The 16,481-nt window shown below is 63.7% G+C and overlaps 1 protein-coding gene across 4 annotated transcripts; it reads right to left on the minus strand.

Moving 5' to 3' along the window:
• Window positions 1-830: 830 nt before the first annotated feature.
• On the minus strand, window positions 831-16,035 carry LLGL1 (LLGL scribble cell polarity complex component 1; the record flags this gene model as incomplete). Of its 4 annotated transcripts, none has more annotated exons than XM_080713451.1 (22): window positions 831-909; window positions 996-1,116; window positions 1,274-1,382; window positions 1,521-1,633; window positions 1,727-1,991; window positions 2,383-2,678; window positions 3,258-3,411; window positions 3,540-3,687; window positions 3,772-4,064; window positions 4,930-5,034; window positions 5,105-5,258; window positions 6,159-6,226; window positions 6,323-6,546; window positions 6,616-6,770; window positions 6,885-6,939; window positions 7,035-7,170; window positions 7,244-7,406; window positions 7,477-7,635; window positions 8,600-8,730; window positions 8,820-8,901; window positions 10,689-10,786; window positions 15,955-16,035. In XM_080713451.1, the coding sequence occupies 22 exons, from the start codon at window positions 16,033-16,035 to the stop codon at window positions 831-833; spliced, it is 3,189 nt and encodes a 1,062-aa protein (XP_080569577.1). The 4 variants fall into 4 exon arrangements, with proteins under 4 accessions (XP_080569577.1, XP_080569576.1, XP_080569578.1 ...); XM_080713450.1 differs by having other exon boundaries at window positions 1,274-1,386; window positions 1,519-1,633; XM_080713452.1 differs by lacking the exon at window positions 831-909 and having other exon boundaries at window positions 992-1,116; window positions 7,035-7,167.
• Between the last annotated feature and the right edge of the window lie 446 nt (window positions 16,036-16,481).

Here is a 16,481-nt window from a genome sequence, read left to right on the forward strand (position 1 = left end):
GGAGGCCCATCCTGACCAGCACCACACATGCACACGCGCACACGCACACGCACACGCACACACACCCAACCAGGGCCCGGTGTGGGCCCAGCGGAGCTCCCAGTCACTCACACACAGGCTGGGAGAGGCTAGCCCAGGAGCAAGTACCAAAATAGTTTTAGAAAGGACTGTCCAGCCCAGCACAGGCGTTAGAAAAATACTCTCTGCAAAGGGGTGGGGGTACAGCCCACCTGGCCTGTCCCCAGCCTCCCCTTGGGGTGCAGCACTGGTGGGGCAGGGCACAGGGGCCGCAGTTAGCGGTGTGGGTCTATGTTAAGGGGCCAGGGCCCAGCTCCAGGCAGAGCAGGCTGCGGGAGGCAGCAGAGGGCGAGGCAGGCTTGCAGGAGCAGGTGACCCGCCCAAGGCAACTCAGCCATGGCTGCACCTGTGGCCCCAGCACCTCCTGTGCGTGACGGCCCAAGGCGGGCTGGCTACAGCTCTCGCAAACCCAGAGCAGACAGAAACAGGCAGTGTCTGCCCAGTGCAGGTCAGGCGGACCCATGGGCTCCAGCTAGGCGGGGTGCAGGCGAGCCTCGGCCAGCTCAGCACACTGGGCTCAGCTGGCAGGACCCCCACCCCCAGACATCCCGGAGACTGCTGGGGGAGGAGCTCTGGCCCAGCCACCCCACCCAGGTCGCTCCATCAGGCCTAAGGCTGACAGGCTGGCCTCTTGTCTAGCACTCGACTATGGAAATAGACTGGTGTGAGGTCCCAGGCCCGTTGGGCCGCCCCGCGAAAGCGCCAGGCTTTGGGAGTCGTGGCATGGGGGCCGGCACCTGCCCCGCGGCACCTCACTTGATCAGGATGGCGTGAGCCCGGGCCTCGTCTTCTGCCAGGTTCCTCAGGTTCCTCTCAGACTCCTCAGAGGATCTGGGGGTGGAGCGGGTGCCAGAGGATCAGAGCTGGGGAGCCCCTGCTGGCCAGGGGGGCCTGGGGAGCCGGGCAGCTGGCCTCACCCCAGGAAGTCCTTCACGTCCTCCACCGTGACGTCCCCTGTCGTGTCCAGCGTGGTGTCAGCGCTGGTGGCCGAGTCAATAGACATGGGGGAGAGCGTGGCCTCAGGAGGCTCTGGGGTATCTGCAGGAGGAGGCCATGAGCCCTCAGGACCTCCAGCACCCTCTCCGCCCAGGGTCTCAGGGATAATGCCACCCATGGTGCAATGTGGCACTGACGGGCACCCTCCTGCCCAACTTCGTCCCGGCCCCGCTGCCACCCGCAGCCTGTGCCCCCTTACCCGCTCCCTTGCAGTGGGCAGGATTGGGGCTCCCGTCGTGGCTCTGTGGGGCCAGCATGATGCTCGGGGTCCCATTGGCCTGGCTCAGCTTGGGTGACTCCTGGAGCCGCTGGCTACAGAGGTGGGTGGGTCAGGATGGGGATGCAGCGGGCACCGCGCACCTGCTCTCCCACCCCCAGGCCTGAGGACAGGCAGGGGGCCCAGGGTGTGGGGCATGGCCCTGGTCACACAGTCCCTCCACACACCTGGCCTGGGAGCCGTCACGGGGCCAGGCAATGTCCAGGGAACAGAGCGGCTCGGTGATGTTGCGGGCACTCAGAGAGAAGCGCTCAAATTCCGACGGGGAGATCAGGTAGAAGCCTGAGTGGGCAGAGAGGGCGAGGAGGGAGCTACGTCGGGCCTCCCCGGCGCACGCCCCGGGCCCTGTACTGCCTGGACCGCCCGCCCACTCACCCTGGCCATGGCGTGTGAAGACGCAGGAGGCGATGCCGCTGATGTCCTCCTTCCGGATGCAGGAGTAGTGCACCTGGGGCCGCAGGCCTGGCACCGAGAACACGTGCACGTCGCCCAGGTTGGTGAGGCAAGCCAGGCAGGTCTCGGCGTAGTCCTCGCAGGCCACGCTGGCGAACGTGGCCAGGGCCACCTTGCGCACGCGGCAGCCTTCGTGGGCCGTCAGCTTGAACTTGGTCTTGGCGCTCACCTTGGGCAGCGTGAACACCTGGCAGGGCATGGCTGGTGAGGGCGGGGCCGGGTCTGGGCCCCCACGGCAGAGTCCAGCTCACCCCACAGACCAGAGCTCAACTGCGCGGGGCCCCGTCAGCCCCGCTCAGCTGGCCCTCCCTTCAGCACATTCCCCCGGCGTCACTGTCCAGAAACCTCGGGCAGGGAGGCCGTGCCTGGCATCACTGGCGCACCGGGCTGAGCCTGGACCTGAGGCCTCCCACAGACCCGGGAGCCTTGTGGGCCGTGAGGAGGGCCTTGGGGGTCTCTGCTGGCTGGGACGTTGATGGGGCACGAGTGATGCGGAAGGCCTCGTGGCGAGGGCGTGGGAGGGCAGGGGATCTGGACCACGGACCACAGCCCCGAGGGTCCAGGCCGGGCCAGCTCACCTTGAACTGCTCCTCGGAGGCGATGAGCACGGCGTGGCCGCCCTGCATGTCAGGCGCCTGCGCCAGGTCTCGAGAGGCTTCGTAGGGCTCGGGCAGTGGGCGGCCGCGCCCGTCCAGCACGGCGATGGCCACCACAGGCGCCCGGTGCATCAGCTGCACCTCCTTGCCCAGGACGGCCTCCACCGCCCGCTCCGGCCGCTTCTCGCCGCCCGATGTGGCCGCTGGCACCTCCAACGCGTAGGCGAACACGGAGCCCGAGTTGGTGCCCGCCCACATGGTGGGCCCGTGATGGGCGGCTGTGGGCGCAGGCACAGTGAGGACGCGCTCCCCACCCGTGGGCCACACCTCTCCTTCCTCCTAATCTCGGCCTCCCAAGACAGGGATTACAAGCGTGCGCCACCACACCCCACTTCTTTTCAGTACTGGGGGATGAACCCAGTACCAAAAGTACTCCACCTCCAAACTACACCCCCAGCCCTTTTTTTTTTTTTTGGCCGGTTGGGGGATGGAACCCAGAGGCATTTGACCTCTGAGCTACACCCCCTGCCCAATTTTTTTTATTCTTTATTTTGAAACAGGGTCTTGCTAAATTGTTAAGGGTTTTACTAAATTGCTGAATCTGGCCTTGAACCTTTGATCCTCCCATCTCAGCCTCCCAGGTACTGGGATCACAAGTGTGCATCACTGTGCCCGGCTGTGGCCTCCCTTCTTTTGGGGTCTGCGGGGCCTGCCCAGCTCTGGCAGAAAGCCCTCACCATCACACAGCGGGGTGTGTGTGGTCAGGGAGGCCCAGCACACCTTCTGGCCGCGTGGCCCAAGCCCTCCCCAACCTCCCGGCCCACAGCGGTCCCGCTCCGCCCACCCCCTGGCCTCACCGTCTCTGAGGAAGGTGTCAGCAAAGCAGAGACACCGCACGACACCCGAGAGGGAGTCATCGGCCGAGCGGGGTTCGATGCGGCGCTGCACGGGCGTCGTCTCCACGTCGTGGGGACAGGCCTGCTCTGCCAGCTGTGCGTTGGCCTCCTGCAACTGGAAGGGTGGGGTTCCTGGACACAGGCCTCCCCGAGCCCCGACACTATTGCTGCCTAGCGCCCCCTCACTGCTACGCACCCACCAGGCCCGGCGCGGCCACGCGTGGGCCCGGGAGCCCCACTCACCTTACTGTTGGCATTGGCAACCCGCTTCTTGCCCGAGACGCGGCTCTTGCGGATGCGCCGGAAAGACTGACGCAGGGACTTCTTGAGCGACTTCACGCGGGACAGCGGCCCCTCCATGGCCAGGGAGTCGTTGGGGTGAAGGGTGCACCTGGGGCAGAGGCCCGGTCAGGGGGCAGCCACAACGGCACACTGCCCTCCACATTAGCCAGACCCGCCCGCCCTCCCCGCGCACCTGGCCAGCACTGGGGCCTTGCGCTGGTAGTCGAACAGGCCAAAGCCGTGACTGGTGCCGAAGGCCACGAGGCTCCACTCCGCCTGCAGCGTGACAGCGGTGACGGCGGCTGGCGGCAGGCACTGCACCAGCACCCGGGGCTGGAAGCCGGCGGGCCAGGGCAGCGGCCCCGTGCGCGGGCTCAGCCGCTCGTGCCCCTTCCACGTGAAGCCCTCACGGTCCTGGAGGAGGTCCATGCTGGCCACGCTGACCGCCTTCTCCGCAGGCACGTCGCTGAGTTCAAGCACCAGCACCTGAGCCCAGCGGGCAGGGAGGGGTGAGCACGGGCAAGGGCCCCGGTGCCCTCTACCCACGGCCTTGCAAACACGACCCAACTCCGCGGGGAGTGAGTGTCCTTTGAAAGCCGCCTGTGCACCGCGGCCGGCCCTCGCAGAGCAGGGAACCCGGTGGGGCAAACCACCTGGTGCCGCCCTCTTTCAGCTGAGAACTCGCTCTTCCTTGGGCCTGTCTTCCACTCAGCAATAAGCACACATTAAGCACCTTCTGTATATGGTGCAAGCACCAGGGACCTGGCTGTGACCCAGTCCTATGGGAACCCCCCCTCTCCATGCTCATCTCTTTTTTTTTTGAGGTACTGGGGCTGAAACCCAGGGGCATTCTACCTCCGAGCTATACCCCCAGCCCGATTTTTTATTCTTTATTTTGAAACAGGGTCTCACTGAGTTGCAAAGGGCCTCACTAAGTAGTAGCTGAAGCTGTCCTCGAGCTGAAATCCTCCTGTCTCAGCCTCCCAAATGCTGGGATGACAAGTGTGCACCACCACACCCGGCCCAAGCCCATCTCTTATTTGACAATAAGCACACACTGAGCTCCTTCTGTATACTGCGTAACAGGCTTGGCACTGACCGGGACAACCCCAGTCCTTCCCAGAGATCTTCTGACACCTGCCCTGGCCCCAACCGTGTACAGCCGCCCTACCAGAACCCGCTCAAGGACCCCCGCAAGGACCCACCTGCTACCTGTCCTCACCCCAACCTGCCCCGCCTGGAGCCCCATTCCCGCCTCAAGGTGTCTGTTCCCCCACTAGACCCTGTGTTTCAGGCCCACCTCTTCCGGAAAGCTCTGCCCGACATCCCTTCCCCAGGGACACGGCCCTACCTGGCCCGCAGTGCCGGCCACCACCATCTGGGCCGTATACTTGCAGAGCGCCACCTTCTGTACCCCGAGCCGGGGATCGTCGCTGTAGGGGTCAAAGCAGCCCACCTGAGGGCAGGACAGAGTGAGCGCGCCAGGCAGCGCTGGGCGCAGCCCTCCCGGCCGGGCAGGAGCTCACCTTGCGGAAGGGCGGCCAGTCGTCCTCTGCGGCCTGGGCCAGGCTGTCGGCGTGTTCGCATTCCGTCTGGAAGAGGCCAGCCGTGCTCAGCTTGTAGAGCGGCCGCAGCGCCACGCCAGAGGCGTCCCAGAACCGCACGGTGCCGTCCTCGTGGCTGAGGGTGGGCGCGTGTCAGGAGCATCCCCTGGAGGCCCGCGCACCCCCTCATGCACTCGCCCAGCAGCCTCAGAGTCCCCGCTACGCATGCCAAACACTGGCCAGAACTGTGCAGTTAGCGCTAAGTACCCGCCGTAGCAAACAGACAGGTACGTGGAACCTGCGTATGTCAGGCACCGCGTACCCGGGCCCTTCTAGCGGGGTGGGCAGCAGCCACCCTTGGCACCAGGGGGGCAGAGGGAAACTCCGGGGAGAAGATGGGTGAGGGCAGTTTCTCCCCTGGAGTCAGGCAGGCCGAGGGCACAGGGCGGGGGGATCGGGAGGGGCTGGCGGGCCGCGGCAGCCACAGCAGAGCAGCAGGGAGACGGGAAGCAAGGAGGAAGCAGGGCAGGAGGCCAGCAGCGGACGAATCTGGGGCGCAGCGCAGAGCCCAAGCGGGGCACCTAGACTGTGGGGGAGCCCCGGGCCACGCGTGGGCCTGCTTGGACCCCCTCCAGCAGCCATTAAAGGCCAGCATATTTCAGGTGGGGGAGGGTTGCCGCTCAGAGGCCCAAGGGTCCGGTGCAGGCCGGAGGGCGGGGCAGGGCAGGAAGCGAGGCCTGAGTCACCAGGCACGTCAGCTCCCGCCAGGCCCCGCCTGGGCGCTCCAGCACCTGCCTTGGGCAGCTCCGCGTGGGCCAGCCCAGATTTTCCGGTCCCAGGGCAGGCGGACCAGGTGGGTGGAGCCCCGGGCTTTGCTGGAGTGTGATTCCAGGCCAAAAGGCAGAGTAGGGCAGGACCTTGAAGCTTCGTCCAAACCACCCGGGCCATGGAGGCCCCCAGAACCCGTCACCTGGCTTCTCAGCACCCAGCCAGGGGCACGGCCGGCCCAGGGACACAGGGTCGTGCTCCTACCTACCCGGTCAGCAGCAGCCCTCGCTGAGACGGCTCCTGTGCCAGGTTCCGGCCACCGGTGATGGGCCAGTTCTAGGAAGAGACAGTGGAGAGGTGAGGTCAGGACAAGGTCCCCACGTTCCCAGCCAGGCCCGGGCCCTCCCCCAGAGACACATGGCCCGCACTCACAGAAGCCCCGGAGGCAGGCTGGGGGCTCTGCTGCTCGCCGGCGCTCACGATGCGGGCCCAGAGCTTGGCAGGGACGTTGGCCACGTGGGCGGAGCAGGTAATGGCGGACGAGTGCAGTGGGGCCAGGTAGGGCGCGGGCACGGCCGGCCAGCCGGGGGCCTGCAGGTCCAGCACTACCAGCTCTTCCTCCAGCAGCACGGCCAGGGCCTGGGGGTCGTCGAAGCCTACGGGGCAGGCAGGGTGAGCGGGCTGCTGGACGGCCTGGGAGGGGGGCTCGGGTGGGGGGCACGCACTGTCTTCAGGCCGCGTGCTGTGCACCGTGAAGAAGTCAATGATCCGGGAGGTGAAGTCCAGGGTTACCAGCGTCTCGGCACGCAGCACGCTCACACAGTGGCGGTCGCCGTAGCTGGCGCGGGGCATGCCACCGCTGAAGATGATGAAGTGGCTTCTGCCATGGGAGGGCGGTCCCGTGAGCCAGAGGCCGGAGTCCCGGGCACACGTGCGGTGACCCAGGAGGCGTCATCTTCAGGCCCACCCCAACCCATGCCACTCGGCGACCTACCCTGATTCACAGTTCCGCCACAGAATCTTGTTGATGGCCTTGCAGGGGAAGGGGCCTGGGGGGGCAGGACAGTGTCAGCTCCCACCCCGCCCCAGGGAAGGCCCACTGCCCCCGACAGGCCCCCGGGGGCCAGGCACTGCCTGTGCTCACCATAGGGCGTGGTCGCCATCGTGGGCTGTGGCGTCAGGGAGCTGCTGGTGTCCAGGGACCACACAGCATAGCTGCCATCGCTGTGTGAGCTGACGATGGTGCTGCCATCACGGCCCCAGCACAGGCTCTCCAGCTGCTGTGGACGGCGAGGAGGCATGAGCTGGCGGGCAGCACAGTGCCCCGACGGGGTGCAGGCCTCCCCCGCTTACCTGGTTCCCCAGGAAGACGTGGTCCACGCACTGCGCAGCCCGGTTCCAGATGACCAGCAGGCCCCGGCTGTAGCCAATGAGGATCTTGGCGGGGTCCCGCGGATGTCCCTGAAGCGACTCCACGGGGCCCAGGGCCTTCCCGCAGCGGTAGTCATCTGGCACGCTGCACAGAGGGAGCCCACGTGAGTGGGGAGAACTTCCCACGGGGGCCGGGGGCAGCCGGCCACACTCACCTGCGCAGCACCTCGTCTGGGCTGAGAGTCTGCCCCTCCAGCAGCGTCAGCATGGTGACGTCTAGAAAGAAGATGCTGCCGCCCTCGGTGCCCAGGGCTGCCGTGTTGCCAGCAGCCACCAGCAGAACCACGGTGACGCGGCTGAGGCTGGACGGGGCGCTGCAGGGAGGAACGGGTAGGGTATGAGCCATCCCCGGCTGAGGAGGCGTGGAGGGCCGGGCCCTCACTGCTGCCTCACGCCGGCCCCTCTGTGCTCACGGGGGGCCTACTTACAGAGGAGGCCGGTGCCCCAGCGCCCCAGGAAGGCAACCGTGCAGTGTAATTAGTGCACTCAATTATTCATCAGGATGTCAGCAGGGAGAGCGATAAAAATAGGTTCCCCAAGTCTTGGAGCCCAATCCCTGGCTCTTCCACCACCGGGAAGCAATGGCAGGAACCAGGGCATCGCGCCAACCAGAACCAGCGCTCCTGGACACACAGCCCAGCCCCCGGGAGCCCCGCCACTGGCCCTCTGGACGCCTCGACTTCCCAGAAGGATCCAGGCGCCCTGCCTCGAGAGGCCAGGACTGCCCAGAAGCTTGCCCCTGAGTCCAGCCTTCCTCTTCTGGCCTCTGCAGGCCAGGCTGCGTAGGGAAAGGCCCCATTCTCTCACCTGGGGGTCCAGGAGCATTCGCCGCATCTGCAGCACCCTACCTAGCCCAGCCGACAGGCCCCTGCTTTGTCCCGCGCCCACTCATCTCTGCACACAATGGCCCATCCCCTACTCCCAACTCAAGGGACCAGGGGCCTTTGGGGAGGACAGCTTGACTGAGACCCGGCCCCAAGCGCCAGACACCCTCACCACTACCGAGAACACAGTGCCAGGCGTGGGCCAGAGTTGTCCTGGACTCATGCCCACTATGGACTCCATTAGTAGCACAGACCCTGCCTGCTCACCTTAGACTCAGCCAGAACCTCCCATCAAACCCCTAAAAGTCCACACACCAGACAAGCAGGGGCCCATCCAGGGATGAAGCACAGCCCTGCTGGCAGCTGCCTGTCCCTGCCGCACTCTGGCACAGCCAGCTCCCACAGCCTCCCTGGGACCCCCTGCCCGTGGCTGCCCCAGCCAAGCCCCTAGCACCTGACACCGTCGAAGCCGAGCCGGCTAGGCGGCTGGAAGCTGAGTGCTTCCTCCAGGTGGGCGCAGCCGTTGTGGTGGACAATCTCCCAGAGATGCAGGCTACTGTCATCCAGCAAGGTCAAGAGGCGGCCCTGGGGGTAGGCAGAGACCAAAGTGGGCTGGCCTGGAGGCTCCGAGGACGCAAGGACCACGAGGCTGGCGGGAAGGGGCAGCAGCTCACCTGGCCAGGCAGGAAGTGCATCTGGGTGACGGTGGCCGTGTCCCGGTGGAGGCCCGTGAACTCCACGCCAGGCGCGCCGTAGCTGAGGCGGTCGGTCAAGGACAGACACATGTGGACACAGGCATACGCCTTCTCCTTCCCTAGGACTGGCCTAATGGGCTCTATTACAGACTCACCCACCCAGGGGCGCTCCAACACCTGAGGCAACTCTGGCCCTGCTCCCCCAGAAGCCCCCAGGCTCAGAGGGCAGCCTCCACCTCCTCATCTGTGAAACGGGCCAGCGACGCCAGCTTGGCACAGCAGCTGCAGATCGGGTAAGAATAAAATCCTGCCTCACGCCGGGTCAGACCAGGCGCTCCAGGGCCCTGCTCTGTTTGGGCCGCGCGTTCAGGCTGTGAGCGTGGCAGGCTGGGACTGCGTACGCTAGAGACACAAGGCCAGGCCAAACAAGGAGCTGAAGGGCAGACACAGACAGGCTGCCTCTCCCCACGGCCCTGGCCATGGGAGAGGAAAAGCACTTCCCTCTGGGTCAGCAGCCAACAGCGCCCACCACAAGGGAGCAGAGATCCTGGCCTATCCACCCTGCAGATGAGCACATGGAGGCGTGGAGAGGGTGGGACCTGCTTGAAGTGCCCAGCACCTGTGTCCAAAGTCCAGGCAGCCGCAGCTAACTGGGGCCAGCAGGGCCCGCAGGGGCTGTGAGGGGTCTTGGCGGCGTTGCCCCAGTGACCGGGCAGGAGCCGTTGCCTGGAGCCTGAGCTGGGATTCCCTGCAGGAGCCTGGCCAGGACAGAGGAGGGGACAAAAGAGGGGGCAGGAGCAGCTGGCGGGAAGCAGGGTCGTCAAGGAGATGGGGCAGCCAGGCAGGGGGAGGGGCGGCTCCTGGGCTGGGCTGGCGCTCTCCAGCCTCAGTTTCCTGAGGCAAGGGCTCTGGAGGAAGGAGGGAGGCGAAGGGGAGCCCACTCTGGCCTCGATGGCTCAGACTCTAAGGGATATGCTGCAGGTCCCCACCCCCGCAGCAGGGGGAAAGGTGGGGAGTCGGCAGGCAGGTGGGGATCAGAGCACAGGAGAGAAAAGGGGACACGCCATACTCCTAACAGACCACAAGCCCCAACGCCCCTGCCTCACCAGAACCTCCTGGGGGAGCGCCCATCCCGCACACACCTCCCGTTCCTGCTACATGGCCCCGTCTTTCACCACCTGATGTCCAGGCCGCGGGCAGTGAGACCCGAGTTATCACGGTGAAGGGGCAGCTGGCACCCTCACTAAGCAGCTGCTGGCTAGACCCTGCGCAGACCTCAGTTTCCCTCTGAGCTTCAGGGCGGGGCTCTCCAGGGAGGGCAAGGAGGCAGGCAGCTGCCGCCAGCCCCGCCCCCAGCCCAGGCCTGCGGGGAAAATGCCCGCTTTGTGCAGCTCACATGGTCCATTGTGCGCTGCCAGGATCCAGGTGGGGGCCACACTGCGCTCGCCACGCCGAGCCTGGCACTGTCCCGCCCCCTTGGCTTAACACACGTGTTCTACACGCCAGTACCCACATGTGGGCACCCACTCCCCAGCCCACCCACCACCTCTAAGGGCTATCACAGCCCAGCCTCCCCAGAGACAGTAACAGGGATGGTGGCAAGGTCGCCTAGGAAACTGGCACGTTAGAACACAGCAGCAAGGGCCAGCTGTGGCCACTGCAAACTGACCCCCCACCAATCTCCTAGCAAGAGGACCTCATCTTCTCCAGGGCCATCGCAGCCCCACCAGGCACACAGCGGGGACCTCCTCCAAGATCCCAGCACCCACTGCGGCCGCTGGGACAGGGCACCGGGATCTGTGTGCAGGTGACCCTGGTAGGGCCCAACACCACAGTTGCAAAGGATACATCTTGACAGCCCCAGACCTGGTGCCCAGGGCCATGATGCGAAGTTCAGGGTCGAAGGCCAGGGCGCTGGGCTGGTTAGGGAAGCCATGTTCCACAGTCTGCAGGAGAGAAGGGATGCTGGGGGTGGGGCACACACACCCTGCTGCCCCGCCCACCCCAAGGAAGCCTAGGGTCTCTGCCACTGCTGCACTGGGGGGCAGGAGCCAGGTGTGCCTACTCTCTGAAAAGGCTGAGCCCACGCAGACCCTCCCCTCCAGTTCCTCCACACCCGTGTACATCCCCCCAGCCCCCCAGTCACAAAGTTCTAGTAATAATGAGGCTCACAGAGGTGTGGGTATTCAAGAGGACCCACCTGCTCCATGAGGCTTAGACACCCCATGGTCTTGGTGTGGTACTGGGAATTAAACCCAGAGCCATAATCTGTCAACGAGTATACCCTCAGCCCTTTTTTATTTTAAGACAAGGGTCTCAGTAAATTGTCCAGGCTGGCCTCAAACCTTTTTTTTTTGCAGTACTGGGGACGAAACCCAGGGGCATTCTACCTCTGAGCTATACTCCCAGCCCTATTTTTTATTATTTATTTTGAAACAGGGTCTCTCTCATTGAGTTGCAGAGGGCCCCACTAAGTAGCTGAGGCTGGCCGTGAACCACCATCTGGCCTCAAAGATCCTCCTGCCTCAGCCTCCCGAGTAGCTAGGATTACAGGTGTACACCACCACACCCAAATTTTGCCCCATCTTAAGAGGCACAGACTGCAGTTTGGTGTGAAGTCATACTGCCAGCAGCCCTAGGTGAAGTCCACGACACTCCCCAAACCTAAGGCCTATATATAGGTCAGAGGTCAAGGTCAATACCCAGGAGCCTAACTTGGTGGCAAACACTTGTAATCCTAGTACTTGGGAGGCTGAGACAGGAGGATCTCAGGTTCCCAGCCAGCCTCAGCAACACGAGCCCCTTTGCAACTTAGGGAGACCCTGTTTCAAAATAAACAAAAAGCCGGACGTGGTGGCGCACACTTGCAATCCCCCCATTTGGGAGGCTGAGACCGGAGGATCGCGGTTCGCGGACAGCCTCAGCTACTTAGTGAGGCCCTCTGCATCCCAGTGAGACCCTGTTTCAAATAAAGAAAAAAAAAATTGGGGAGGGGGTGTAGCTCGGAGGTTGAATGCCCTTGGGTTCCATCCCCAGACCCATAAATAAATAAATAAACAAACAAACAATAAAAACTGGATAGGGTGAGGGGGTGTACCTCAGAGATAGAACACCCTTGGGTTCAATCCCCAGCACCGCAAACACACACACAAAAAGGTCAACACCCAGGATCACCTAGGCAGAGGTTCTTCCCAGAGTTCCAGATAGAGGTAGCTTCCTGTTCGGCCTGACCTGAAGGTATCATTCTACTTCCCCATTGGAAAACAGCGAGGTTACACACGTCCCAGGCCCACTAGTGGGGGAAGGGGTAAGGTGACCCATCCACAGCACAGCTCCATGCCCGTCCTCTACTCCTAGGAAGGCCCGGCCAGGGATGCTGTGGCCCCTTCCATCCACCAGGCTCCTGCACACTCTTCCTGTGGTCAGGCTGTCTATCCCTACATTTGCTTGTCCACCACCCCCAGAGCTCCTACTCACCCCCTGGAGAGCCGGCACACACCTGGGCACCAGCCAAATCCTGAACACATCAGTGTGAGAGACCCAGTGCAGGCCACTGCCTCAGGAAGACACAGAAAAACTGCATCCCCAACCCAGGGCTGGTGGCGCGGGCCTGTAACCGCAGTACCTGGGAGGCTGAGACAGGAGGATCACAAGTTCATGGCCAGCCTCGGCAACTAATTTATCAGGACCCTCAGCATCTTATCAAGACTCTTGTTTCAAATAATAATAATATAGGACTGGAGGTGAAGTTCAGAGGTAGAATGTCCCCAAGTTCAATCCCCAGTATAAAAATAATTATGAAGAAGAAAAAAAAAAAGCAGCCAGGCGTGGTGGAGCACACTTGTAATCTCAGTACATCGGAGGCTGAGACAGGAGGATCTCAGGTTTGCGGCCAGCCTCAGCCACATAGTGAAGCCCTCCGTAACTTAGTGAGACCCTATTTCAAAATAAAGGATAAAGCTGGGCGTGGTGGCGCACACTTGTAATCCCAATATTTGGGAGGCCGAGATAGGAGGATCGCGGTTTGTGGACACAGGCTCGGCTGCTTAGTGAGGCCCTTTGCAAATCAGTGAGACCCTGTTTCAAACTAAAGAATAAAAAACAGGGCTGGGGGTATAGCTCAGAGGTAAAAGGATAAAGCTGGGCGTGGTGGTGCACACTTATAATCCCAGCATTTGGGAGGCTGAGACAGGAGGTTGGCGGTTTGTGGACAGCCTCAGCTACTTAGTGAGGTCCTTTGCAACTTAGTGAGACCCTGTTTCAAAATAAAGAATAAAAAATCGGGCTGGGAGTATAGCTCGGAGGTAGAATGTCTCTGGGGTTCCATCCCCAGTACCACAAACAAACAGAGGATAAAAAAATCAGGCTGGGGGTGTAGCTTGGAGGCAAAATGCCCCTGGGTTCAATCCCCAGCACTACAAAAAAAGAAGAATAAAAAAATAGGGCTGGGAGTTTGGCTCGGAGGTAGAATGCCCCTGGATTCAATTCTTAGTACCACAAAATAAATAAATAATAAATGAATAAATAAATAAATCATAAATGAAACCCCATCCGAGCCTGTGACCCCAGCCCCAGCTAATCCAGGTGGGGCCAAGCCCTCTGGACAGCTGGCTTGGCTGTGGCCTACTTGTCCTTGGACTTATCATAATACCTATCAAGTGATTCCCCTCCAGCCCTGGACAGCGAGCTCCCCGAGGACAGAGTGACCCTCGTGACATGACTGGGAACTGGTGGGCCTTGAGCCCGGCTAGCCAGATCCAGGCTCCGGCCCAGTGGCCCACAGATGAGGCACAGGCAGATCACAGCAGGTCCCCGCAGCCTTGAGTGGGCCCCAGCGGACTCCGCTTTCCAGAGAGAAGAGGCAGGCCATTTGTCTGACATCTCTGTCCTTCACGCCTGGAGTCCCATCCACTCCTGAGCCCTGCCAGCTTGGCTTCAAGATACACAGAGGCCACCCATCCCACACCCGAGGGCCCCCACGCTGCTCCAGGCCCTGCCGCTGCCTGCCTGGACTAGCAGTCCCGACACTCTGCGCCCGCAGAGGCCAAAGCAAGCCCGAGGGAAAGGGTTCCTGGATTACCCACAGTCAAAGCTAAAGTCCTTACCAACTGGTCCCCTCTGTCCACATTTGCCCCCCTGGCTCAAGGCCCAGTGCCCTTTGGCTCTCCTCCAATTCGCGGGGCAGTCTCCTGCCCTGCCCAGCCTCAGGGCCTTTGCATCTGCTGTCGTTGGCCCCAGCAGGCTCACCCGGCACTCCCATGGCCCACCACTCAGGAAGCAATTGCTCCCACAGGCCTCCCTAAGTCAGGCCTCCCAATAGCCCGGCTGCAGCAGCGGCCCCCCTGCCACATTCCCCGGGCCCTGGCCCTGCTGAACCTCAGGCAGCTGCGCCGTGATCTAAACCGCTCCATCCTGCACTTTCATCCCCTGAGTACGGAGGTGTCTGTCCCTTTGGGTCTCCTCAGGGTCCCCAACACCAAGGAGCAGGGGCTCAGTATTACAGGAACACAAAAGGCACACGCAACACAGGCAACTCCTGGGCCAGGCTGGGGACGACCCCCAAGATGTCTCCAGATCTCAGGAATCAGGGGTCTGTTCCCTAGGGATCACCAGCCAGTGCCAGGCCAGCCCCTTCCCCAAGACCAGTGCTGCCCACTTGGAGTGGAGCCTCATCCTCCTCACCTCCAGATAGATGCCCTAGGGCCGCCAGGTGAGCCCCCGGCTCAGAGCCTCCCCCACCTGTCACAGGCCTCTCCTGACTGCCTCAGCCCACTGCTCGACCCTGCATTCCTGGGTAGGTCATTCTCTCTCTTCAGGGGGACTGACTCATTCTCCCAGCCCCCAGCTGGGGGCCCCTGGGCGCTAGCCTCCCTCCCCTTTCAGGTCCCTGGCAGGTTCTTAGTCTAAGGGTCTAAGGATCCTGACAGCCCCTCCCCCACCCCAACCACCTGGGGCCTCAGCTAGGAAAAGTGCTTGTGGGTGACAAGTCTCAGGGTGGCCCAGGGTACCTGGCCTGGCTCAGGATGGCAGCAATCCCTCCCCACACCACTGCCCCTGAGGCTAAGGCCCAATGGCACCACAGGGAACTCAAGAGGGACGGAGTGGCCCCGCTCTCGCTGTGACTTCGCAAGGCCTCTTTGCCAAACCTCTGTTTCTTCACCTGTGTGATGGGGATAACAAATCTAATCTCAAACAGCAGGAAACTGATTTGGGGTAAAACCGAGGCACAAACCAACCCCGGCCATGGCCACCGGGTGAGGAGTTACAAGAGACAGGAGGAGGCCTCCCTGCACCTCCCACCAATGCTGGGGCTGCTGGGAACTGAAGACCCCCAGGATCCCTCCTGCCTCACCCAGAAATGGAAGGACCAGCCCTCCACTTGGAGCCGGCCCTCCTGGCATTAAGGAGGGCAGTGGCCCCCTTTCGTTGCTGGGGAAACGGAGGCAGCAGGCTCCGAGCACGTCCCCTGGACTGGGAGCCCCAGGTATGGCAGGGCCTGGGGAGGTGGGGGAGGGGAGGCTCCGGCCAGGGATTTCCCAGCCCCACCCCCACTCCGGCCTCCACCCCTCACCTCTCCCGCCGGCTAGGGTGCGAAAGCAAAACAAAACCGAGGGCCACAAAGAAAAAGAGAGAGAGAGAGAGAGAGAGAGAGAGAGAGAGAGAGAGAGAGAGAGAGAGAGAAAGAAGAGGGGTGAGCCTCAGAGACGGAGGAAGGCTCGCAGGGAGAGACAGCCGATGCAGAGACAGAGACGGAAAGAGGGAACTGCGGGGCCCTGGGACCGACACGCAGGGACAGAGGCGCGCACACACGCGCGCACACACACACACACGCACGCACACGCACACGCACCGAGAGGGGGCGGCGGGCACCGGCGGGGAGGGTGGGGCAGGACCCGAAGACCTGCAAAGAGCGGCTCGGACACAGACCCCGAGGACCGCGGCCGGGCGTGCGGGGCCGGGAGGCAGGCTCCGAAGCCGGCGGGACCCCGACCCGCGCCCGAGCTTGAGGGGGGCCCGCCCCCCGCGCGCCCCCTCCCCCGGCCCGACGTGGCGGACCCCGGCCCCAGCCCGGCCCGGCCCGCCCCCCGCCGCCCCGTCCCGGCCGCGGCCGCACCTTGTGGAAGGCGAAGAGCTCCTGCTTGAGCTTCTCGCGCTGCGGGTCCGCGCCCTGCCGCCGGAACCGAAACTTCATCATCTTGCGCCCGGCCGCCGCCGCCGCCGCCGCCGCCGCCGCCCGCAGGATGCGCCGCGCGGCCCCGCCGGTCCTGAGGCGCGGGCGGGGCGCCAGGCGGCGGAGGCGGGCGAGGGGGCGGGGCCAGGGCGGGGGCGGGCGCGGCGCGGCGCGACGGACGGGCCGGCCGACCAATAGGCGAGCGCGTCGAGCCGTCCGCTCCGCCCCCCGCCGTCCAGACAAAGGGGGAGGACGGGGCCCCCGGGCTCGGCCGGGCTCGCCAGGCGGCGCCCTCTGCGCCTGCGCGCGGCGCGGGGCCTGCCGGGACTTGTAGTCCGCCGGCCCGGCTTCAGCGTGGGCGGCGGGGACGCTGTTTAGAGGGCGCTGTTCGGGAGGGACGTTTCTTTGGCGCACATTCCTGAAATGGGACAGCCCTGTTCCGAGAGCCAGACCAGCTCTAGGACAACTCC

This window comes from Muscardinus avellanarius, assembly GCF_963383645.1.
Source record: "Muscardinus avellanarius genome assembly, chromosome: 16".
NCBI classification, from domain to species: domain Eukaryota; kingdom Metazoa; phylum Chordata; class Mammalia; order Rodentia; family Gliridae; genus Muscardinus; species Muscardinus avellanarius.